The sequence below is a fragment of the Ischnura elegans genome, chromosome 5 (genome assembly GCF_921293095.1).
Source record: "Ischnura elegans chromosome 5, ioIscEleg1.1, whole genome shotgun sequence".
NCBI classification, from domain to species: domain Eukaryota; kingdom Metazoa; phylum Arthropoda; class Insecta; order Odonata; family Coenagrionidae; genus Ischnura; species Ischnura elegans.
In genome coordinates, this window is record NC_060250.1 from 107,482,745 (window position 1) to 107,505,879 (window position 23,135).

The 23,135-nt window shown below is 37.5% G+C and overlaps 1 protein-coding gene across 1 annotated transcript; it reads left to right on the forward strand.

Moving 5' to 3' along the window:
- Positions 1-973: 973 nt before the first annotated feature.
- On the forward strand, positions 974-22,534 carry LOC124159390 (25S rRNA (cytosine-C(5))-methyltransferase nop2). The gene is made up of 11 exons (XM_046535164.1): positions 974-1,206; positions 1,288-1,425; positions 5,145-5,493; positions 5,983-6,150; positions 10,261-10,456; positions 12,616-12,741; positions 15,228-15,327; positions 20,981-21,120; positions 21,203-21,415; positions 21,496-21,608; positions 21,695-22,534. The coding sequence occupies exons 1-11, from the start codon at positions 1,113-1,115 to the stop codon at positions 22,431-22,433; spliced, it is 2,376 nt and encodes a 791-aa protein (XP_046391120.1). The 5' UTR covers positions 974-1,112; the 3' UTR covers positions 22,434-22,534.
- The last annotated feature ends 601 nt before the right edge of the window (positions 22,535-23,135 follow it).

Genomic DNA, 23,135 nt, shown 5'->3' on the forward strand with positions numbered 1-23,135 from the left:
GTAAAATAAAACTCTTATGGAAGTTGCCATGAACCTGATATTGATAGAGATCTTCATGAAAGTTGCGTTGCATTATGGATGTATTAGTACCATGAGTTGATTCAGAGTGTGTATAGTGAAAATTCGCTTTATCATTGTAAACAGGTACTGTAGTAATTTACCTTGGATGATGATGAAGTGACCATGGGAGAAGGAGAAGATTTCTTCGATGCAGATACTTTGAAACTAGCTCTGACAACGATAAAAGCAGACGTTTACTTCAATATTATTTATCGTTGTGGGAGTGGGAAAAACTCCATGGGCCACTCCTAAGCTTCAGGGCACATTGGCAATTGCGTAATGATCCTCACCTAATGAACATTACTTTCATCTTATGTAGCCTCACTGATGACGACATGTCGAGATCTCGTATGCACTGATGGGACGGATTAAAGTCATGACTGATTGCTCATTACTATTGGCGACATATTTCTCGTTTGATCCATTATTTTGTGAGACCACCTTTGATTATTCATTTGCCTTGCTTGATTTGAAAATTTTCAGTCATTATGCTATCATAATCGAAATATTAACTCACTCGTAAATGCAAAATTCCTTCTGCAACCCAACCAACCACTTCAAACAAATAATCTCGCTTTTAGTACCATCTGTCGGTCTTTTCCTTCCCGAGAGGACTTTGACGTCACCTGGAAGAAAGACAGTAAGATCTGCCTTTTCTAAACTCATTGCTTCAAACGTCGAACCGGTCTGGTGCGCACCACGATTCTTCAACGAAGCTACTGGATTTGGCTTGATTTATGCGTGATTTTTCTTCGTTATGGTTGATTAAGAAATATATTAGCAAATTTTATACAGAAAAATATCGATTTTCATGCTGAATATGCAATGAGAATTGGAATATATAATTTTTTTAAATTTTCAACCTTTTCGCTGCTATTTTGTTTTTTAGTGACATCTATCGATAAATTTATACGTTTACGACTTTCAAATTTTAGTTCGTGCCATGCGGGATGGGTGCGAAAGCAATTATTTGTAGTAAACATTACGAGTCTTGTGTATTTTCCTAAAATATTGCTGCTTTGGGTTAACACGAGTAAATATATCGTTTTGCTATGGGTCGTAAGGCCGGATTTTCAGAGAAAGTGAAGAAAGGTCCCGGAAGAAAGTCAAAGAAGCAGAAAGATCCCGTGTTTCCGAAGCACCTACGTAAGTTTTCGTTTAGAGACTGTAGTCGGCTATGATATTTTATTTGATTTAGTTTTATAAATTATTTTTTTTCAATTTCAGAATCGGAAATCCCTAAGAAATTAAGTCATAAGCAGAAACAAAGGGCAGCGAAGAGAGCAAAAAAGCGTGCCGAAGCGCAAGAGGCCAAGAAAACACGGCTTACGGCGCAGAAGGATAACGTGGACGATGTGCCTCGAGGTACAGTATTTTACTGCAATTTTAGTTAATCTATCGTTTTGTTTAACTGTATACGATTTTAAACTGGTCCCTTTCTTATCGATCGGAATTGTGTTCGGTTAACAGGCTGCAGCTTTTGACTAAGTTCATTATTCATTAATATTGTTTCCATTAATATCTTTATTATACCTTAACAGCATTTTTTCGTGGGGTGTGGTTTCCGTACCTTTGCTGTTAGTTACAGGAAATGTCTGTTGTTATTGAAGTATGAAATTTTTCTCGGCCCGCCCTAGCTGGTGAAAATGACCCGCACCAATAAAAATATTCTCAGCATGAGTTTACCTTTTGGTCCTTAAATTCCCCACTTACTTTTATCACTAATCGTGCCTCACAGGTCATTGTGTATGTGCTGGAGAACATGGCCGGGCCTATTGGTATCGACGTTAACTCTATGCAGTCGACTTTTTGGCATGAAATAGTAATGGACCGAGTGGCAACCATTTGCTGAACATAATCAGTACCGACGGTGTTACAGCGTTCATTTCGTGTAACCTCTGTAAATACAGCGGTCATCAGCGGCGTAGTCAGAGCGTACGTGCTCCCCCTCCCTCCCAATCGAATGAGCATACGTATTTAAAAATAAAACATCTGTCAAACAAATTTATTTTACTCCACCATTATGTTTTAGCTAAACAGCTTCCTGACGACCTGTCAATTGTGTAGTTTAGTGCCAAAAAAGCTTAAAATGTGAGATCTAGGGATGCAAATGTTCACATTTTTTCCAGTGGGGGGTTCCACCCTCCCGAGTCCCCCCCCCTGACACATATTCCTAGCTACGTCCCTGGTGTTCATCATTCTCCTCTGTCCTGCTGATGAGCTCCCTGTTTCGTCCAAAATATATATAGTTTTTATCAACAGCAACTGAAAAATATAACTCTCATTCGTATAAGTTTTGTGACTAAGTGTTGCAAATCAGAAACCTCTTAGGTTATACTTGCTGACTAGGGCATATTCAGGATTTCTTACTGGAGGATCTGACAGGCAAATGGTCTTCTCATATTTGAATTTTGAAACAACATACAACAATTAATGCATGAAATATTCTTGTTATTGTAGTATGAAATTTATTAATTTAAAGTTAATTGATTGAATCTTCTTAACATAAAAAACAAACTTAATGATGACCGTATTAAAAATCTTGTCTATTTTTTAAGTGTCTGGGGGGGCACTTCCCCCCCCCCCCCCATAAATCTACCTATGCTAGCTAAGCATATAAATTTATAAGCCTGCATAAGAATGATACGTTGGGCCTACCATAATGTATATGGAAAAGTAAATCACCTTCATCTAAACAAATGTCTAACTCATTAACCTGTGTATGGAGTATAATAGAGAACACTTTAAAGGCCGTTTTACACGGTACATGGAATTGCGCAGGTTAGAGCTGCATTAATTTCTAAAATGGCGTGGAATTGCGCGAATGCATGAACGAAATTAGAACAGGGGCTATTTTGCCGTCTCGCATCCACACATTCTCGCATGTGTTCTAGCAATTCACCGCTTTACACGACGCAATTTTGATTGCGCCTTCGCACGTACGTCAGACTGCGCAATCCCGTGTACCGTGTAAAACGGCCTTAATAAATGTTTTAGTGTGGACACACAATTGCTACTGTGACCGTAATACCCATGGGTGCTTTGAAAATGGGTACCTTGGTGCTAGTGGTTTATGGTTCTGTGATTTCATTAAATATCCTACGATAGTATAAAACTGAACTCCATGACATCCTAGATATTTCAAAGAGTTTATCAATATTTTGGCGATGGTCTTCGCAAACAAGGGGGTTGATTTTGTCATCATTTTCGTTAGTTCTTCGCATTGAGTGGTGTCCTGAATGGGGTTCTCTTCAATTGATATTTCTCCATTTAAGAAAGTGAAAACCACTTCTAGCCTTTGGTTTTTCATAGCAAAGTTATCCCTATAGCAGTCTTAAGCATTACGATATGTTTTGAGGCCAATATCCCCAACAGGAAACAGAATCTTACTGCCTCCTGTTGATCTCCCACACAATCTGCCATCACATTTTCTTTGGAATGGAAAGAGTTGTTAATCTAAATAATTTTCAAGGTCAAAACAAAGTACTCACAGCAATGTAACTTCCCATACTGACTTAGGTGGAGCAACCCTAACGAACGCATTGTCAAACTGTGGGTTCTCCGCATTCTTCTCCACTAGAGCAAAATTCCCATTACTTTTGGGTCCCCACTCGTACTGTACAGGTGTCCCCATATGGTTATCTTTACACCCTCAAGTATACATTTCACGGGCTAGCTATGAAGATCCTATGTAAACATGGTACTTTAGAATGTATTACCTTACAGTCTGAGAGAGATGAGGGATGTCCAGGAAGTAATTTTTCTCTTCTATAAAAAATAATTTATTTGAAAAATACATGATATTGAAGTTCTATATTTTAAATATTTTTCCACAAAGTTACCTTCCTGTTATCTGAAGGTTTTAAGCTCTGGCACAAGTTTGTCTCTTCGTAGTTGATTGTCTCCCCGTAGAATTCCCCCGCCATCTCCTTTGTCCACTTACAGACCTCTCGTTTCACCTCGCCATCGGTTGAAATTTTTTTACACCCTTGTGAGCCTTCAGGAAGGTGAAATGATGGAAATCTGGAGATGCCAAGTCAGGGGAGTATGCGGGATGGTTCAAATGAATGCAATAGCACCTTAGTACGTAAGTGGAGTTGGCCGTGTGTGGATGGGTGTTATTGTGCAACAATCAATCTCCTATTGTCAGCATTCACCTTTGTTTATATTGCGGTTTCTCAGGGATTCCTCTTTAGGTTTTTTTGGAGTTTCAATATATCATACTGCATTAATTGTCTCCCTTTTTGGACCAAAAACAAAGATGCTATCTTTTTTTTTGTCCTTAATTGAGTTTCAGAATTTTTTGGCAGATGGAGAACCACTGTGAGGAGTTCTTTTTGTTCTTCCTTCATTTAACTTAACTAAGTATATTCTCTCTGTTCATTGCACCTTTTCCATAAACAGTTTTTATCCATACAAAAATTTTAGTCTGCATCTTTCCTTGCATGACAAAGAACCTAATGACAGTCCACACCTTGCACTTGGCAGGATTTCTTGTTGACATATTTAGCAGGAACTGCCACTATGAGGTTATATGTAGTACTAATGTAGGTCGCTGGTGCCTGTTGTATTCAAAGACTACTCCTATTACCAAACAGTGTTGCCAACTGTTGAAGAACAATTCCCCCTGCATAAGAGCCGAGCAAAGGTTATTCTCTGTGATTTAGCACTCCTTTTGAAATGACTAAAGAGAGTCGGGAGAGAAGAATGTGACTTGTAGCAGAGTGTTGTGCATGTGCAAGTTTGCTGTGGGAATTGGGGGCCTACATTTTGGGTAATCAGGATGACATTAAGAATGACTTTGTCCTCAATATCCCATATATCTACGACTTATTATTTTGTTTTATGTTGATTTTTTAGTTTCTACAAATCAAATAAATCCCCGAGCTTGGCAACAATTTCTATTTCGTATGGTGCCATTTTATTCAATGTTTTTTGTTTTATTAATATTGTAAATAATATCTCATCATCCATCATATCATTTGTAAGATAATCAGAACTCAGAAAAGGAGAAATCAAGTATGAATACTCTTCATGTGTAATATTTGTTGGTGGTTGTAATCATGACTGTAATTTATTTCAAGATGGAGGTGAAGACAGTGACGCTAGTGGCTCTGAAGGCGAGGGCACTCCAGTCTCCAACTTCAATGATGACAACAAGAAATGGCTATTCCCAGTGAAGAAAAAAGATAAAGGTGCCAAATCTAAGCCTAAGGAAGAAGATTCTGATGAGACTGATGACGATGAAGATTGTAAAGTTGGGAAGTTGGATGATATAGAAAATGAGTCTGGTAGTGAGAGTGAGCCAGACGATGACTATGGTGCTGATTCGGATGATTCAGCACCTGAAGAAGAGGATGATGATGCAGAAGATGAATTACTTCCAATTGAGAAAGCTGCCAAAAAGTTAAAAAAGAAGCAGAAAAAGGACAGGTGTGAAAGAAATATGAACTTGATAATTAAACACTCAATTTTTAGTCTCGTTAGATTTTTAATTTTGCTGGTGGTAACTGACTGACTTAAATTAAGTCATAGATGAAAATAATTTTTTTTAACCATTCTATGAAGTCTACTTAACGTGTTTATAATATCAAAGCCTTCTGTTTGTGCATGACTTTGAATTAGATAAAGACTTGTACAGACTGGTTGTTACTCATTTCGAATCAAATAATTCATTGCCTGGAGCTGATCAAAAGGAAAGCGTAGAGGTATACCTTTAAAAATCTAATGTATGTGGATTCATCTTTCATTTGCATATCACTGATATGCAATCTTTTAATTGCTGTCGCTAATTTTTGTTGGAGACTGCAAAATTCTAGAAAATTGTGCCTCATGATCGATACATATTATAAATTTGTACTTGTGCTAAAATGATAGCTATTTTCCAGTCACTAACGTGGTTCATTTTTTTGATTATTTTAGTATATTGGCTGAAAAAGAGCTCCAGCTGAATGTTGGTAACCAAGAGGTGTTTGTTTTTCCAACGGAAGAAGAGAACTCTAAGGCTCTGAGCTTAGAAGATGTACATCAGCGAATTAAGGATGTAATAATTGTACTATCTGATTTCAAGAGGCTAAGAGAAGAAGGAAGGTGAGTTCATATTTTAAGGTCATATTTTCCATTGAAAAGACGATTTCTCTGTAGAGATTTTAAAGTTTATATTTACAATTCACACCATTATCAGATAATGATGGTGAACTCTCCACGATACGAATTTGATGCGATTGTGAAAATTAGGACTTCATTGTAAAGCTATGTCCTCTTTGGGCAATTTGAGGCTACATGTTGTCGCACAACGTCACTCGATGATGTTGATGGGGTGGCAGGATAGGAAGAAAAATTGCCATTTACAAATTTCCCTGGAAAGTTACTGTTGCTGTGTATCACACTCAGGTAGAAAGCATTGCTCCACAAAGGCAACCATGAGGGAATTTTTGGCCTATTTCTTATTGAAATACTAACTTAATACTTGAAACAGTATACATCAAACTCCTGATTACCCTGGCTAATGATCGATGGAGGCGGCATGAATAATCAGGAAACACGGATAATCCAACCTTTAATTTATTGTAATTTATTATTATTTATGCACATACTCCTTTATTTAAAATTGGTTCCCAGACTCTTTGAGAGCTTTCTTTCGTCCCACCGTGACCTTTTCTTTAGCTGCGATAACATGATTGTACTTGTATTCCTATTGCTCCATGGAAGACCTGGTTTCCGAAAACCATGCATCCGTGGCTGTTTGATGCACGGCAGCGTGATCATGTGTTCAGAAAACTGGTTTGCATGGCAAGACCACTGAGCGACGTGGAAAACTACACTGTCAGGCACCACGCCATTGAGTCGTGTCTCGTACAATTTGCCCGGGAGGCAACGGCTGTGAGACACAACTGAGTGCGATCGTGATATGTATGCCATTGAAAAAATTGGAAAAGTCAGTAAATTTTGAATCTTCCTTGAAAAGCATACGAAGCATATCTCACGCTAAGTGCTCCCTACGGATAAGTTGTTGCTAATATTTTTCTATAAACTGCCCTTTGTGAATTAATTTATTTCTTTATGGACAGTTAAATACATAAATAAGATATTTTTTTTATTTTGTCTCAACTATTTTCCTCAAGGGCATGTCTAAAAAATATCCTCTGTTGCCAAATTTGCTCTATAAAGCCAGTCTTTTGGTAGGTGCATGGATGAGGAAAAATGAAGATTATTATTATAGTATTCTACCGATTAAGGTAGGTTTCCATAGAGTACTAAAGAAGTATTATGGGAGCCTCACTTTCCTTCAAGCACTGCCCTCTTCAATTCCCTGGAAGGCCCACTCCCTTTCAGTATCTAAAAATCCTATTCTTTTCCCTCCTCTCCCTCATTTACCTCACATTCTACCCTCTGACACCAGTTTCAACAGCTCCTACCCGCTAAGTACTCCCACTATCCCTACCTTCTGCCTCCTGGATACAGAGCCATAGCTCATCTTAACCCGGTAACGCCTGAATTAAAAAGTTTCTGCGATTTTTGTGGTAATCATATGTTTTAATACGAATGAAATTCTAAGTCATTCAGTGCAAATTTTATTCTTTTATCTCTAATAGTTACCGAGATACAGCCTGGTACCATATGGTACCGCTAGGCGTTTAAGGGGTCAAAAAATCGAAATTTGAAAAACTATTCGGAAATCACATTTTTAAGCCAAAAACGTTAAATATTTATTATTTTCCGGAAAATGCATTCATTTTCATTCAAAATTACGCTCAAATATCGATAATATTCAATTAATTATTATATATTATTGTACATAAAATAGAAGTTATGTATAATTGACGTAGAAATCAAGAATAACATGATTTTAGTGTTTCACTCTGTCGGTGCCGCACATGGAAATGAACAAAGCAGTCATTGCATTGCATTTCATGCATTCTGCTCTTATTCTACTGGTTCAGTTTTCAGTTGCACACCGTCCCCGCTTGGGCTTGGAGTTTATTTGTTGGTTGTGCCCGTCGAACCTATCAGGGGCATTGGAAAGAAGATAGGCCGCTGTCAGTTGAATGCAATCTTTGAAACATAAATCAATTAAAAATCTATTTCTTTAGCCAAGTACCCCATTCCAGTCGCACTTCTGGTAAATTGAGCACGTCCTTGATATTTTAGGGGATCCTTGTATCCAGCTGTGATTATACTACTGGCCATCGGAACTCAAGCTGAGTTATGTTTTTTCACGATTTCCGCATCAGCATCCATGCGTTAGGCGTCATTGCATCCAGAATCCAAGTAAAAATGGGCCACGAACATTTTGTCGACCCCCACACTATCTTTCCCAATTCCTTTTTCGTCGGCATTCACATTCCTGAGTTTTACGAAGTAGCTATCTGAGCTATTGATGCACCACACTTTCTAGCCAAACCTAATTAGCCTCCCCCGCATGAATTGCTAACAGCCATGTCTTCCAAAAGAGAACATTAACGACTCATTGAAACTCAAGGACTGCTTTTCTCTGAAATATCCGCCGAATCTTTCTTTTGCCATCCCCATAAAAGGGCGTATTTTCCATATCTTATATTATTTATCCATAGCGGTGTAATCACCGGAATGAATAAACCTACGAAGTTGTAGAAATCTGTTTCGTCTCATTGTGTATTAAACAAGATTATTTCTGGCGTTTAGTGCTGCCTCACAATAGTGCCTTTTACTGGGAGTCGTTTTATGCCAACTTATAAAAAGAATTGCAACAAATATTTTCAGTACCTCATGTGTTATATTTGGGTCATAACAGTTGCAGAATTGTACACACCTATTCGACTCTAACACTTAGTGTGTAAGGACATTTTCGTCAAAGAACAGTTCAAATATTCTAGTTGGGGATGCTTCATGAAACAGTGAGTTGGTAATCAGGATTACGAGAAATCCTTTCGTGCTTTACGATCTCTTCATCATCAAAAACGCGTCCTTCCTCCCTATTTTTATACCTTTTGGGTGCTTTACGGCTCTGTCCAGTTTCACTACACTTTTGAAAATTCTCAGACATTTCTTGAGATAAACTCAGCTGACTGTCCACCTTTTCGAACAACAACTTCAAATTCGAGCAAAATTGGCGTCCACTCGTTATTCCATTTTCCTCAGTGAGAAGGAAGGTATTCATACTCTCTTTGCAGCAGCACATGCTATATTATAAGCAGTATGTGTAAGTTATTTCGGTTTTACTAGCACATGAAAGTGTGAAAAGTATCGGAGTGTGATTGAGATACGTTAGACAAAAATTAGGATTACGCTGCTCTTGTCGAAGTGATGCCTGTCGCGTGGTCGTCTCTCGCCGCCAGCCGTCATTGAATTTTCCCCTTAGCAAGCCCCCTTATTCCCCATCATACCCCCTTCCTAATTGAGTACACAGATACTCTTCCTATTCATGTTTTTCAAAATAGGATTCAGGTATGCAATTATACCTCCCACTCCTTGAGCCCTCGTGAGGGTACGAGATTCTGAAAAAATGCGGACAATTTAGGGCCTTATGTTACTTGGATGACGTCCTTATAACAAAAAAATTAATTTATGTACACATTTAATATGCGTTATAACATTTAAATAACGCAAAATTTATAGTATAAATGATGAAAAATAAATAATTGTAAAATAAATAACTGTTAGGAGACGAAAACAACAGAAATATTCGTATTTACGCTTTCCGCCAAAACATGGTAGTGCAAGCGCCTAGCGGTACCATATGGTACCACCAAAATGTTTTGAATCATAACATCCCAAATATTAGGCTCACATACAAAAACCATGCTTAATATGAAATTTACATGTTATAACAATCATAATTACATAAAAACATCTTCGTATTATGAGTACATAAGACGCAAGTAAAGAAAATTGAAATGCTTGCACTAAAAATTCCGTTTTTTTCGCATAGCTGAAAATTCTCAATTTTCAAACGGCTCTAAATACGTTAATTTCAGCTTTAAAAAAGCAAACTTTTCGGGAAAATGTAAATAAAAGCATTCTCATTATGTTTAAGCTCTCAAAAACCCAAATAAATTACAATAAGTGACAAAAAAGTTACGTTTAGCATTGCGCTACCGGCTGGTACCATATGGTACCGCTAGGCGTTAACGGGTTAAGATAAATTGCTATCAATAACATGCTGAGATACTCTCATTCATAATTTCTATACTAATTGTTTTTAATAATATTTTATTCCAGAAGTCGAAGTGAATACACAGATTTGCTTCTGAAAGATCTCTGCCTATACTATAGTTACAATGAGTTCTTAATGGAAAAACTCATGAACTTATTTCCTCTATCTGAGCTTATTGAATTCCTTGAAGCTAGTGAAGTGAACAGACCAATGACTATTAGAACAAATAGCCTCAAGTCCAGGAGAAGAGACCTTGCTCAGGTGAGTTTATTATTGTCATAATCTTAAAAAAAATTATACGTATATTTCTCTCGTATAGTCAAAAATGCTTGAGCACCGCAATGTTTAAAGCCAGGGTAATGTCAGGCATTTTTATACTCACCAGGGAGCTAGCTGTTGTAGAAAACTGCAGGATGGTGAATTTAACTCTAGTAGACACAAAGAAATGATACAAAATGGGTTTTACTCATTCATTTTGTCTTCTTTCCATGGGTTGGTCTAGGAACTTATTAAGTAACATTAATGTATTTCTTAAATTTCATTTTAAAATTTCCACTACTATTGTAGTGTCAGGGAACATTAGGGAAAATGACAATTTTAGTGGGATATGTTAGGGTATTTCTTTTCTAAAATCTTGTGCCTATAATGACTGGGAAAAGAATATTTATCAGTGGTACTAACCCCTCTTTGGTCACACTCATTGGAGAATTAACAGCAAAGGGACTAAAGGCCACTAGTTGGCAATTATGTGAGCAGTATGCTGCTACTTTCTACTTAACATTTTGGACATTTTAACCATTATGATCTAGCAGAGATCACAGTTTCCTCCATTATGTGAAAATGGGGGCTTTCATAGTTCCTCCTCGAAATATAGGCGAACTGGCACTGTAACAAGCTCTTTGGTTATGAAATAGTTTCCATTAAACCTAGTTGAGGTGGGGTGCTTCTGACTTCTCAGGTCATATAATTCTTTTCTTCATAGGCTACTGATGTATTAGATCATTTGGCTTGTTAGAGGTTAGGATAATAGGGTGGTTTCCTATTATTTTTTTATTGCCTGAATCGAAAGATTATTATATATTAAGATATAACTCCTGGAGTACGTATTTCACGCATTTAGATTTTTAAATGACGATATCTATTTTTCGTGATTAAATGAAAAGTGAAAATTTTCAAGCGCGCGAAAACGCGATGGGTAAGTATGAATGCCGGGAAATCTCTATGTGAGACGTATTTCTCGTTCCTGCTGCCGCTCTGTGAGGTGAACTTGAGGGAGGCTTGAGCACTGATACGACGCAGGCTGCTAGCGAATAGCTGAGTACCCTGCTAGCTGGTAGCGCTTGGCTTAAATAAGGATTATTAATACCTTATCAAACGAAGAAAACTTTCCGACCTTAGCCAGTTTTAATAAGTGATTATCAAGACATGTTTCCCTGAGCTCTGCGCCTCATGCATGCATTGGTAATCTCAGACGATGTAAAAGTCCTATCTACTCGTATAGAAACTAGGTCCCTGTGACATCACGTGGAGTGGCATCGCGTGGGCGCCAATCTGGCCGTTTTCACATGAGGATAAAAATGGACCATTGCCATTCGTCTAAACCGGTATTTCTAAAACAAAATAATTTGTATATTATGAATACACTAATGGTGGGTAACGAATCGCAATCAATGCCTTTCGTTTTCTTTGATGAAGGAAACTACCCTATTGCATGTTAGTTCAACAGCACCCTGATACCCACTGACTCAGGTTTTTGCAAACCTTGGTATACATCATCATTTTACCAATGTAAGGACAAGCATCAATTTTATCAAGATAGTTGCAGTGCTTTTCCAGTTTCAGCTTCTTAAATTTAGCATGTTCTCCATGTCTTCAATTGATGGGGAATACTTCTCATGGCACATTGTTTACCCAAAAATGTATCCCCTCTCATTTTTTAATTATTTCTTGGAATGAGTCAGTTCAGTTCTTGATTCCGTCAGTTTTTGAGCTTGCAGCTTAGGCACTGGGAACCAAATCAATAAAGAATCTGTATCGAAATAATTTTTTAAAGCCTAATTTGGAAACTTTAATTGAGCTCAATTTACATTTATGTTTTGAATCGAGTGTATTATCATTGGCCTTGACACATTATGGAGCTAGACTATATAAGAGAAAGTGATACAAAGTATTACTTTTTCATCTTGTAATATTTACGATTTGTACAATAGATAGAGAATTTTAAATTCTTTCATTTTGTGACAAATAACTGCAGCTTTTGGAAGCATATGGGTGATTCAGATATTCAGCTTGCAGATTCAGTGTGCACACTGCACATTTTTTATTTTCCTGTTATTTCTGTGAATATTATTTAAGTGTTATTCTTTCCTCTTAGCATAATCAACATTGCTATGAAAATTGTGTTCTCTTTTTTGTTCCAGGCTTTGATTAATCGTGGAACGAATTTGGATGTAATTACTTGGTCTAAAGTTGGGCTTGTGGTATATTCTTCTCAAGTTCCCATTGGTGCTACTCCAGAGTATTTAGCTGGTCATTACTTGATTCAGGTATGTGGCATCCCTTCAAATACATTACTTATATTATTAAATTGCTCTGTAAATTATTATAGTAGTCTATCAGTTAAGGTAGGTTTACATGAAGCCATTCACGAATCACCCTGGCGTCCTGCCCTCTCCTTCTTATTCAACTTCCTCTTAAGTTCACAAGGTGGGCTAATCCCCTTCATTCTATAAATAAACCCCTATTCTATTGCATCCACTTCCGTACTTACCGAACATTCTTCCCTCTGAAATTGTTTTTAATATCACCTCCCCGTTTGGTATTCTCTCTGTCTAGACCCTGTCTCCTCCAAATCTCTTCTTAAAATTTCCCCTCCTGTCCTAATTTGTCTAGCACTTTTGCATTACTTTTTTCCCTCTACATTTATCCTTCTCTATCCACCTCCATACCCACATCTCTAACACCTCCAGTCTTCTATCCCCCCCATTCCTCAGCACCCATGTTTCCACACCTTACAGTGAAATGCACAATCTCTTTGCTAAAATTTTCTTCGCTCTCTCATGTACTCCATTGTATGCATAAATGCCTTCTTGGGTAAAGCTATTCTCTGAATGATATCCTCACTACTGTTTCCCTTTATATTTTATGTGTGTGGAAGTGTAAAATGCCTTTAGTTTTCTTTGATGAAGGAAACTACCCTATCGGTTTCAATCTTCCGATAAACTATTGACTAAATTCAAATTTTTGTCACACTTTTCCCTCAAATTTTGTCTCTTTCTCATAGCATACGGACTTGTGTTTCACCCACGCATACTTTGGTTGTGTTGAGGTGCATTTTGCACTTCCTCGCGATAGTTTCACGCTACAGTTCACGCACATGGTATACATTGAGTTCTCCTTATCTCAATAAAAATGTTTCCTCACACATTTTTATCAGTATATCATTAATTTAAACTGCAACTGTGTTATCTTCAACACAATTAACAATGTTTAGAATAACATTGACATCACTTGCGATGAGGTGCGAGAACAGGAGATTGCCGCTCGGCCAGAGGAAGGGGTAGCCAGCGGAAGTGCATGAAGGAGAGGTGGAGAGGAAGGATTGCGCTCTCTCCTTGTTTCAAGCAATCAGGCTACGAATGAGGGAGTCAAGGATGAACATGTCAGATCTTGCTATTTTGTTACGTCGTTGACTTTAAAGGGAAAATGGGATAGCTATGTGACAAATGCAGTTGGAGTTTCTAGTGTCTCTACTTGTTTGAAGGTTGTTATGCTACACTTATTTCTTTGAAAATTGTGCAGTTTGGACAATGTTGAATTGAATATTGGCACAATCTTGTTGTAACTGGAAAACTTTGTGTCAAGCAATTAGAGCTTAAAAAACCTAAATACTGTCAGAAATGTGTTGTGTTTGGTCTAATCCTTTTTTTTTTTTTTTTTTAATTTTTTTTATGCATGCCATCCAATATCCGAAAGCTATAGAGATATCTTCGGACCCATTTAGTCACTCACTTAGCATTTGTCTTCCAGAAACAGAATTGAAGCAGTTAAGAAGAAAAAGGTCAGTGTGTGAGGTGGGGTAGCGATGAAACACATTTCCATTGTTCTCTTGTAACTTGATATTTTCCTTTGAAGCTAGTGATTTATGTGTGTGTGGTCTGGAAGAGAAAAAAAAATATTAAGAGGCACAGGCTGATGGAGGGCCAAGGGTGGTTTTATGAAATTTGCCACTTATGTAGATTTGATGTGGTTATTATCTTATGGTGCAGAGATTCTCCCAATCGTTGTTCAATCTCTTGGAAAGAGACACTGTGTGCCTGTCATATTTTTCCTTAAAATTTTCCATGGCTGAAATTCTGTTGCAAAACCCCTACAAGAGCTTTTAAACAATATAATCCACAAGTAGGACAAGCATAGAGCAATGCCTCCATTTCAGTGTCTTCAAATGGACGCAGACGTCACGTGAACAGTCGCCAACGTTGAAGTGGCGATTTTTGAAGCGACGGAACCATTCATGGCACATTGTTAAACTTATAGCAGCATCTTGGAAAACTTTTTGGAGCTCTGGATGTGCTTCAACCGCTGTTTTATTCGAATTAAAGAAGATGATCAACTCTTCCCTCCAGTGACGGTTACTTTGCAATAACTCGGACATTTTCACGCAACCATAATGATTTGACGCCAACACAAACTCACCATTGTGGTGAAGCTGTTTGTTTACCAAATGTCTAAGCTTGGTTCATGACGTTTCCGATAAGTGGAAATCGACCTGCAATGACTGCTAGAGCCATCTAATAACAAACAGTGGTAACTTAGTTGCTCACACAAAATTTGTGTCAAATGCCAATTATGTATTGCCAATTTTCTTGAGATTCAAAGAAATTGCTTATCTGTTTTCTCATGGTAAAACTTAATGCTTGTGGTCACTTTTGGTCGCTGTAACTGTTGGTCACATTGCCTGTTGTTTTTACCTTATTGTGATAAATATTTTTTTTGCCAATGTCTAATCTATATTTATTATTTTTCTTTCTAGGGTGCTTCAAGTTTTCTACCAGTTATGGCTCTTGCACCCCAAGAAAATGAAAGAATACTTGACATGTGTGCTGCCCCAGGAGGGAAAGCATCTCATATTGGTAGATATTTTATTCTTGATACTTCACTCTATTGTGGAAATTAATGGACTATACTGGACAAGATGGTCAGGACTACTGAGCATATTATGCAACTAGCAGTCCGATTTGTGCACACTGCACCAAGGCTGGAGAGCAAAGCTTGAATTTTGAACACTAGAGGTGTTTGCTCTTATTTAATACCACTGATTATTGAATTTTCCTAATTTATGCATACCGGGACTAGCCACGGTGATAGCTTTACAGAGTCACCCGCAATGCACAAATTGTGCAAAAATTCCTGACCAGATCCAGACCATATTTTCCATTATAGTCCACAAATTTCCACAGCTTGGGAAATGATGCCTCGGTAGCTTAACTTGCTAAAGCACTTGACCGGAATTCGGGGGATCCTGGTTCGAATCCTGGTTAAGGCAAATTATTTTTCTCTGTGAAACAATTGTTTTTTTTGTACTTAAAATTCTTCCTTAAGCTGCGTCTGGACGATAATTGTTGCATACAAGCTACATTTCCCTCAACAACATCACCGCTGGATGTGGTTAAGCACTCCGAATCTGGTGTGGTTGGATTTGGGTGATGCCGGATTTTGGGTGCTGGGGTTGTAAGTAACCTATATGCGAGGTCTGTGAGAAAAGTAATGAGACTGATTTTGTACAAAGTAAAGTTTTTTTTTCAAATAGTATTGTTATCCCCTTCAAACTAGTTCCCTCACGCAGCTTTATACCGGCGGAGTCATTGTTGCCACTCTTGGAGGCAGCGCTGGAAGTCTTGAAATGGCAGGGCTTTTAACTGGTCAGTCACAGTCTTTTGAATATTCTCCAGAGTTCAAAAATAATGTCCTTTTAGGATATGTTTCAATTTTATGAGAAGAAAAAACACGAGGACTCAAACCAGGTGAATAAGGGGGTTTAGGAACAACAGAAATTTCTTGGCAGAAATCTTTCACATGTTCAATTCTTCCATCAAAATTTGATGCACAGTGAAAATGTTTAAATTGTTCACTCATTATTCTTAATGTCTGAGCTCACAAGAGCCGTCATATTTTCAACGTGTTCTATGCCTTCCAAAAATGATTTTTGCCGGCGGAATACTTGTGCTCTTGATAAACTATGTTCCCCGTAGGCTAGTTTCAATTTTTGAAGGCACACTCGCAGATTCACCAAGTTAACACAATACTTTATCGCACAACATATGTAGCTCTAAATTCTGATGCTCCATTTTTGTAACACAGAACAAAAACACTACTTCACTGATGGAGCTGTCAAAAATAATGTGCTATCTGTATGGAGTTAAATCTTGCACTGTGGAAGTATAAGGAATGAACAAATTGGTCTATCACAGGTCAGTAAACACAACGTTGCCAGTTCACTCGCAGTATTGCCAGTCTCATTACTTTTCTCACACACCTCTTTAAAAACCAGGCCGCTAAAACTGCCACAGGCAGATCTATTAGCCTGGTTTTTTTTACTTGTGCCTTTTATTTTTGAGTGTCACATATCTTATGTAAATACATATTTCTTAGTATCTGTCATGCCCTAACATGCCCATAAGTATTTAGAAAATTAAAAAAATTGTTTCAGAAAATGTATACATATTAGGCTTCATATAAATTTTTAAGAGCAAGCCTACAAGTTCCCCAAAAAAGCCCTGCATTCCTCAGTATATCAGGCAAAATAGGCTGGCATTGAAAGGGTTAACACCGTAAAAGCTCAGTTTCTCAATCAGCGTTAAGTAAATAGTGTGGGGAGATAACGAAATTCTTATCTCCTCCATCTTGTCAACTCACCATGGTTGTGCAGTTTGGTTGTGCAACTATTTTTTCATTAAATACATAGAAGTCAGCAGGACTCTTAAGATAAGCTGAGTTAGCCTTCCTGGCCATTTTTAAGTATGCCATGTGTACGGCATTTTTCTCCCGTTGTAATTGCAGTAGTTATAGTTGAATTGATCGAATGCAGCCCCTGAAACAATTCCATTTGGTCCACTAGGATATTACCATAGTATTACGGAATGTTTACTCTTCAGGTGTCCAAAATTCTAAGTGCTAATGCTCCTTTTCCATATCATTCATTCTTCTTGATTGATGAAAATGTCTCTTGAAAATACAGATATTTGAACCTAACATATTTATCAAAGATGGTCTTTTGACCCTTTGACATGAAAAAGTTGATGCCTGAGGTAATGGATCACCATATAAATTCATGTTTATGAAGGAGGAATGACTTAGAAGTATTTTATGTCTTATGATGAATCTAGATTCCTTAAGTCTCTTATCAAATTCTTTAGATGTACTGAATGCATAAAGAAAACCTTTGCACCACTATGAATTATATACGGTGCAACCTTGATAAAACGAGACCCCACGGTGCTCAAATAAACATTGCTATTGCAAATTGTTGCTTTAGCGGAGGTGGAGCCAATAATAGCCAATAAACCTATTTTCCACACTTGTATAGGAAAAGGATTGGTGTGGTGACTGAGACATTTCTATCCATTACACTTACCTAATCATAAATCCAGAGGAAAGGCGATGTGTTTTTTTTTTTGCATCACTAAAGCTCCTTACCTTACTAATAAACTAGCCATTCAATTTATAAGCACCGTACTAAATAAATATCATGCAAAGCATTGCTTTGTCAACATTACCCCAATGCATAACCGACGAAGCCATTTTTCTATGTACATTTTCTATGCATTTATGTGGTCAATCTATTATTTTGATATTTTCCAGTGAAAATTCAAACTATTGCTGATGAAACAGTATCGGAAGTTATGTGAAATAATGTATCGTATTTGTTTCTGCAGACGAAAACGGTGGAAGGTGGTAGAACGATCCTGCCTCAGAAGACTTTTACTGTCATCCAATGTAACATCTTCATTATCTACACTAAAAAGTCGGCTAAGCATGCATAATGATGTCAATAACATTCCTTTTTTTTTTTAAGTTCTATTTTGAGTGTTATGCCTGCGACATCATTGAAATAATATGCTAAGCCTCTCCACGGCACTACAATCAAAACAGTTTGAATTTAAATTGGTAATCTAAGGAAGGAAATTATTTAACTTGATATTATTTCACAAAAAATATAACGTAGATATTATGATGATGTCCCTTTAGTAAAACAAAAGCAAGCTGCAAGAAAATGCGAATAATATAACATGTGTGGGTAATGTATGCAATAAAGAAATGAAAAAGCACACGCATCTGATGGACCTTAAGGCCAGCATAAACGTACCAGTATGAATTCATTGATTTGACATTCTCAATAGCGAATGCAAAAAATGAGAAAGAATGCAGAATTTTTTAAATTAAATAAACTAAAAGCGCAGCATCAGATTTTCAAATGTGTCATTGCTAACAGTGCATTAGAAGCTCCTGGAAGCATAATTGCTAGAAACACCCCGTACTTCAATGGTTTTGTTGGGGAGTAAGTTGTAAAAGAGTTCCGTTTCATCTGTATTATATCACGTAGGGAATACTTCTTAACATATTCTGCTAGGATAGGAGTCCCAATGGAAGAGCCACTTTGGAAGTGAGTTTGGTGGCGAGTAACCTTGAGTGGTGAGCCACTTCATGAGCCACCACACTTGCTCAGTTTACTGTTTTCTATTTATCGTGATGGATGTGGAAGAAGCTTGTGTGTTTGCTTTTATATTTTTTACTTGCGGAATAAAAGGAAAAAAACAAGGTGAAAATACTGGATACACCAATTTTTACGCTTAACATCTCTGTCCGAGTACACTTCACGACTCGTGTCCCACAATGCTGGCATGGTTTGCACTTGTAAGATAAAAACGTTACACGTCAAGCCTCGCCATGATCACTAGTTACACTGAAGAAAAACTAAACAAACCTACTGGTGTCGCCACAGAGTAGCGCTAGTGTGCATTGCTCCAGTGTGATTCAATGCTTTTCGGCTGGTGGCGCATCCGTGGTGGCGAGCAAAGTCCTCTGGCCACCGCAATTTTGGCCGCGCTTCCAGGAGCGCGACCAAGCCACCAGAGTGGCCCAGTGTGCTGTTGTATGTATAGCTCAATGACTTTTGTGATGGCTCTTCCATGGTGGCTTAGTGTGCAAAGGCCCTTAAGCATAACCCCTTTCTCAGGAGTTCCCATAGATTGAAGTGGGCAAAACCACCTGAACGAAGCACCTTCTAACTCTTCACGTTCTGCATTCCTCAGGTGCTTTTGCTGTGATGGATTGCCCTCCCGCACTACGGTAGACCTAATCTTTTCTATGTTTTTTTTAAATTTTGAATAGCGAATAGGAAGAAAAATTAATTAAGCCACCCTCATATTGCTCTATTGTTTTAATTTTATCGCTTAGACGTGTTTTGCGTTTTTTGGTCATCATGCCTACCTTCAAATGCTCTCTATTCTTGCAACTCACGTACGTGTATGCTGTCAACTGCTTTCTACCGCCCGAGAAAAAAAAGATCAAGCATTCGTGAATGTTAATGCCACAATATTTCCACCAAAATGAACGACAGTTTACACATGAATTTGAGACTGAGAACTCCATGTTGACTTCATTTCTAACAATTGCCAGCAATTATAGATACTCAGGACTCTTGGTTAAGGTTTTCTGGCGACGGAAACTCTCACTATGGTGAGTGTCAACACTAAAAGGGCCTCGTAAAAATGAATTTTTTTTGCACGCTAATCATAGGGTTAATTGACAGTGCTTCGGCTATCTCTCACAATAGCCTGTACTCGCTTTAACGAGGTTCCACTATATTTTCTCTCTGAGGAATCAGGCATCCAAAGGCTTATCAAGTTATTACACCAGATCGGGCGGGGAATAGGTATCCTTAAATTGCATCGCATATAGAACATGAAAAATTCACCCTCGCAATGACGAGCATTTTAACGTGAATTCAGGGGGTTTTCCCTCACAGACATGAATTTAAACAACTTAAACGTGATTTTCATCATTTCTCATTCTTCTGATCATGTTGTTCTCATGAAATTTACTTCAAAGTGTATATAATCTATGTTATTCCGTTTAACTGTGAATATGTATAGTTTTCTTTTTAATTTTTCAACAATATGGTGGTGGTGAAAAAGATATCAAGAATACATATATCTTTCATCAGCAAGAATTCACTACGTAGGTCTTCAGCAACACCATACATGTATTAATTTCAACACGGCTTTCATATATTTGTATTATAAAGATACCCACAAATGATGAAAGATTAATATTGAAAGAAAACTAGTCCATGTGTCTGGTGGATTCATAATGACCTAAGAGAAATTCGTTTATGCATACAAAATGCACACAAATGAGGTTTTAAAAAAGCCTTTCTCAGTGAAAAGATGGTAATGAGGCAGCACATTCTTTAAAAGAATTATTGGCGGCTAGTTTTAAAAAGATGCTTCAACTAAATGAAGAACAACAAATGATGAAGGGGGTCTTGATATGTATACTCTCATCTAACCAAACTTTGTTTTACATGATCCTGTTTTCTTAGCCTGGATCGGTTAAGAGAAATGATTGCATTTTAGTGAAAAGTGGGTCCTTGTCATGAGTTGTTTTGTTATAAATAAGCTGTCTGCTTTTTAAATGATTATTTGAGTGCATTGAATTTGACTATTTCAGTTATGTAGTTTATTTCCTTGAAGTTGTCACAGTTATTTTTTATTTTATTTTCAGCTGCAATAATGAAGAACACTGGAGTTCTCTTGGCAAATGATGCAAAGTCTGATAGAACTAAGGCTATTGTTGGGAATTTTCATCGATTGGGTGTTGTGAACTCTGTCATCTCCTGTATGGATGGAAGGAAGCTTCCAAGTGTAATGAATTTTCTAGTCTATGAAATTTTTTGCTAGTAGAATTTGCATAACTGTATCTAAATTTAACTCTTATATTTTACAGGTAATGAAAGGATTTGATCGCGTACTTCTTGATGCCCCATGTTCAGGCACAGGCATTGTTGCCAAGGATCCCAGTGTAAAAATGAGTAAAGATGACCCAAGCATAATGAGATGCAGCAATTTGCAGAAAGAGCTATTACTGGCTGCCATTGATTGTCTTAATGCAACTTCATCTACTGGAGGATATCTGGTTTATTCGACATGTTCCATTTTGGTACGTAGAGTCAGACTTGTAAGCATGCTTGCTTTGCTCTCCCTCCCTAATAATTTTAAAATATTGTTTTTAATTTCTAGCCTGAAGAAAATGAGGTGATTATAAATTATGCTCTCAAAAAGAGGGACGTAAAACTTGTCCCAACTGGACTTGACTTTGGCACTCCTGGTTTTAAAAACTTTCGGCATCACAGGTAAATTATTTTATATATTGAACTTGTGTGTGTGAAAATAAAATTTGTGTGTTCATACGAATTATTAAAACCTTCTTTTACTCCAGGTTTCATCCTTCAATGGAGCTCACTCGCAGATTTTATCCCCATACTCACAACTTGGATGGTTTTTTCGTCGCTAAGTTGAAAAAGTTTTCTAATTTGATTCCGAAAGTTTCTCATCATGATGAAGAAATGGAAGAGAGTGATGCTGGTACAATTTCCCTGCCTGTACCTTCAAGTGGTGAAGAGGGAAAGCCTCAACACAAGAAACATGTGAAGACCAGTGAATTGAGTGTGGTGAAACCAAAGAAAGATGAAATGGAAGAGCCTGCATCCATATCGAGTGGAAAGAAGTCGGAGAGAATGTCGGTGGAAAATGAGGCTAAGAAGATTTCAAAGGTTAAAGGTAAAGTAATCGTGAAATCTAAAGGTCTTGCGGAAAATGCAATGAAATCTAAGACAAAAGTGATGAAGAATAATGGCAGTAGTGGGAAGCAAGAGAAAAGGCATTTGGTGAAACGAACCAAGTTGAACACCCATGGTGATGGTGAAGGCTCAGATGAAGATATAGTGATGCCCAAAGTGAAGAAAGTGAAAGTTTCGAAGGTGGAAGAGAATGTCAACGGTGAAACAGTGGAAGAAAGTTTAGGTGGCAGTAAAATTGCTGCGAAAACTGAAAAATTGAAGACGTTAAACATTGTGGATGGTGTGAAGGGCAAAAAAGCAATAGCATCAAATAAATTAAAAAATATGTCCAAACTATCCAAAGGAATTAAAAAAATTAAAAAGCCTGTTAAAAGGTAAGGTTAAAGTAATTCAGAACTGGTTAAAGCATGCTCTTATTAAGGGAAAGCTTTGTAAAAAATCATTTTTAAAATAAAAGAAGTTGACCTACTTTGGCTGAATTCGAGACTCACTTTTATTTTGATTTGACTCAAGCCCTTAATAAGCCAAAATGTGTTGGAATGCGCCAAAACGTGTTCCTCCAAACGGAATGTATTTAGTTAATGCTGAGGTTAGTTCCAGGAGAAAACACTGTTAACGAGTGCTGGTGTTTCAAAAGCAAAATAATTTTCTGCGGCCCTCATTATTACTCTGCACCAATACCTAGCTGACTCTTGATTGTTCTGATTAGGGATTGTGTTCTGGGTGCTCTAATATTTTACTTTCAATATGTTCACCAAGGTTGATATTGTTACATTTATTCCGACTACCTTATTACAATGGTGAGATTTTCATCCTGATGCATGTGTCCAATGATATTGTAGCCAAAACTATTTAGGCAGGTATGTACTTGCATGCATTTGACATGCAGAAACCTGAAAAAAAAGATTTTCCTATTTGGAAGTCAGTGAAGAGAAATGACTCTTGTCTGAGTTTCTTGTTTAAGAAATTGGTTATTGCACATCTCTCGCACTGAAAGGCTTGGTTAAGGCATTATGTTCATGAGTCATGGCTGACCATCAAAATAGCTTGCATACATTTTACTAATAATTTCCTAGGGCA

Bases quoted from the DNA above. Each gene is read 5' to 3' on its own strand.
- LOC124159390 (XM_046535164.1), top strand. From the start codon at position 1,113: ATGGGTCGTAAGGCCGGATTTTCAGAGAAAGTGAAGAAAGGTCCCGGA. The intron at 5,494-5,982 runs GTGTGAAAGAAA...TGATTATTTTAG, and splicing joins AAGAAGCAGAAAAAGGACAG to TATATTGGCTGAAAAAGAGC. The intron at 21,609-21,694 runs GTAAATTATTTT...CTTTTACTCCAG, and splicing joins AAAAACTTTCGGCATCACAG to GTTTCATCCTTCAATGGAGC.